The sequence below is a fragment of the Sphaeroforma arctica genome (genome assembly GCF_001186125.1).
Source record: "Sphaeroforma arctica JP610 unplaced genomic scaffold supercont1.420, whole genome shotgun sequence".
NCBI lineage: Eukaryota > Ichthyosporea > Ichthyophonida > Sphaeroforma > Sphaeroforma arctica.
Window position 1 is genome coordinate 62,494 of NW_014040138.1, and position 2,067 is coordinate 64,560.

Sequence of the window (2,067 nt, forward strand, 5' to 3'; positions counted from 1 at the left end):
ACATATATGTGTGTGTGCAATAAATGTAAAGTATTTTAGCATAGCTTAAGAAGACACATACGTAGGTCTATGTGTGAATGTGAAGGCGTGTGTGTGATTGAACTGCATCGTACGCACATGTGCGCGCGGACCACCAACTACCACACCAGTCGCATGGTCAAATGAACCTCCATGCATAGAGCCACATCATTACAGTGGCCACATAGACACACAGGGGTCCATATGGTCAAGCGTCTGTTATAGCTGCTGTATAGGACAGAGGTTGAGTGCGTGTGTACAGTATCGAACATCGATGTCAACACACACAGCTCATACCTTCACACGTTATAGGGCAGGTGCAAACCAGCTGGCATTTCATGTATACACGCAGTCACATCTTTAAGGCTTTAAGGCTTTAAGGTATATACACTATCTGTATACACACAGTCACACTCATAGGGTTATAAGGTATAGACACAATCGTCTCAGCTGCACTGCGGTAGTGTATTACCTGAAGAGCGAGAAGCACCCTGGGCAGCAGAGCACAGAGCCTGTTACACTCTCAAACGTCTTCATAAGCCAATGCCCAATGCTGTACTCGAAGATCTGTACGTGTAGGCATGTGCGTATGGGCAATACAAGTCCTTGTGTGTGTGTGTAGGTGTGTGCACATGTGCATGGATGCGGTTCTACCCCAAGTGTGTGTGCGTGTGTGTGTGGGCGTGTGCAGGTGTACATAGGTGGATATATGTACGTACTCAAGTGTGTGTGTGTGTGGGCGTGTGCAGGTGCACATAGGTGGATATATATACGTACCCAAGGTGTTTGCGTGTGTGCAGGTGTACATAGGTGGATATATGTACGTACCCAAGTGTGCGTGTGTGTGTGTGGGCGTGTGCAGGTGTACATAAGTGAATATATACATGTACCCAAGTGTGCGTGTGAGTGTGTGCGTGCGTGTCATGTAGTGTTAGTGTGTACTACCTGGACTATTGCTCAACTGAATGTTTTTAAGTCAATATCTAATGCGGCACCCAACAGCACGTACCTGAAACCAGGCAACGGGCGACTTGCCCACGGGATGGATGCGCGCACACACAGCCCCTACAGTCTCGTCTCGCATCAGATACAACAGAAGGTCTTCCACCGATGTGTAGTCAAAGCCAACATCTCCATCTGTGCATGAAAGTGTATATCCTGTCTAGTTACCTGCTTTCCCGATATGAGCCTGAAGATATGTATATATACGGTTGTTGTAACCGTATCTTCAGTTATATGTACGTATGAGAGGTATGCTGTGAGCTTAGTTTGGGCATTGTGTTTGGTTTTATGTCCACATCCAAGATCTTTTAAATCTTGACTATAAACTGTATAGATAGTCTGAATACATCCAGTCTCTCAATACACTTACAAGTAGTATAAATAGGCCGTATAATAATTATTTAACCTGACTCAATCACAACATACCAGTAGTCAAGATAAACTTGTTTGTGTACGAGTCCGTCCCATTCTTAGCGGGGCTGCAGCGAAAGTGTAGGATGTAGAACAGATACTGGACCTGTACAACGAGGGGTATAGCATCAGCACCACCCAAAACGTTAAAGGAGAAAGAGAGGCAAAGGACTGATAGTGGCGACATCTATAGACTATGACTATGTACAGGAACGTGGATATGGATGTTAAAAGGTTAAAAGGAGACATCTGCACACGGGAAGACGGAAGAGATATGCGTGCATACAATTGTATGCGATCGCCTATTATAAAGACATTGGATGCTGTACACGAATGTACATCCGCAGATGACTGGTAATCATGCTTTGTTTTTTTTTAGCATTACGTATACAATATACTGGTTCATACATATCTTTTTATGTGCATGGTAATCTATGATCTATAAATGCAAACGCTAGTAGATTCGCGCATATATATACATATATATACATATATATATGTATCCATATATATATATATATATATATATATATATATATATATATATATATATATATATATATATATATATATATATATATATATATATATATATATATATATATATATATATATATATATATATATATATATATA

General features: G+C 41.0%; 1 protein-coding gene across 1 annotated transcript in view; it reads right to left on the minus strand.

Moving 5' to 3' along the window:
* Window positions 1–486: 486 nt before the first annotated feature.
* Window positions 487–2,067, minus strand: part of SARC_06087 (hypothetical protein) — a gene marked incomplete at both ends in the record, with an annotated part of 9,425 nt that continues 7,844 nt past the window's right edge. Inside the window, 3 exons of the mRNA XM_014300036.1 lie at window positions 487–585; window positions 1,028–1,155; window positions 1,447–1,537. Coding sequence (XP_014155511.1) covers window positions 487–585; window positions 1,028–1,155; window positions 1,447–1,537 — 318 coding nt within the window. The remainder of the gene's footprint in view (window positions 586–1,027; window positions 1,156–1,446; window positions 1,538–2,067) is intronic.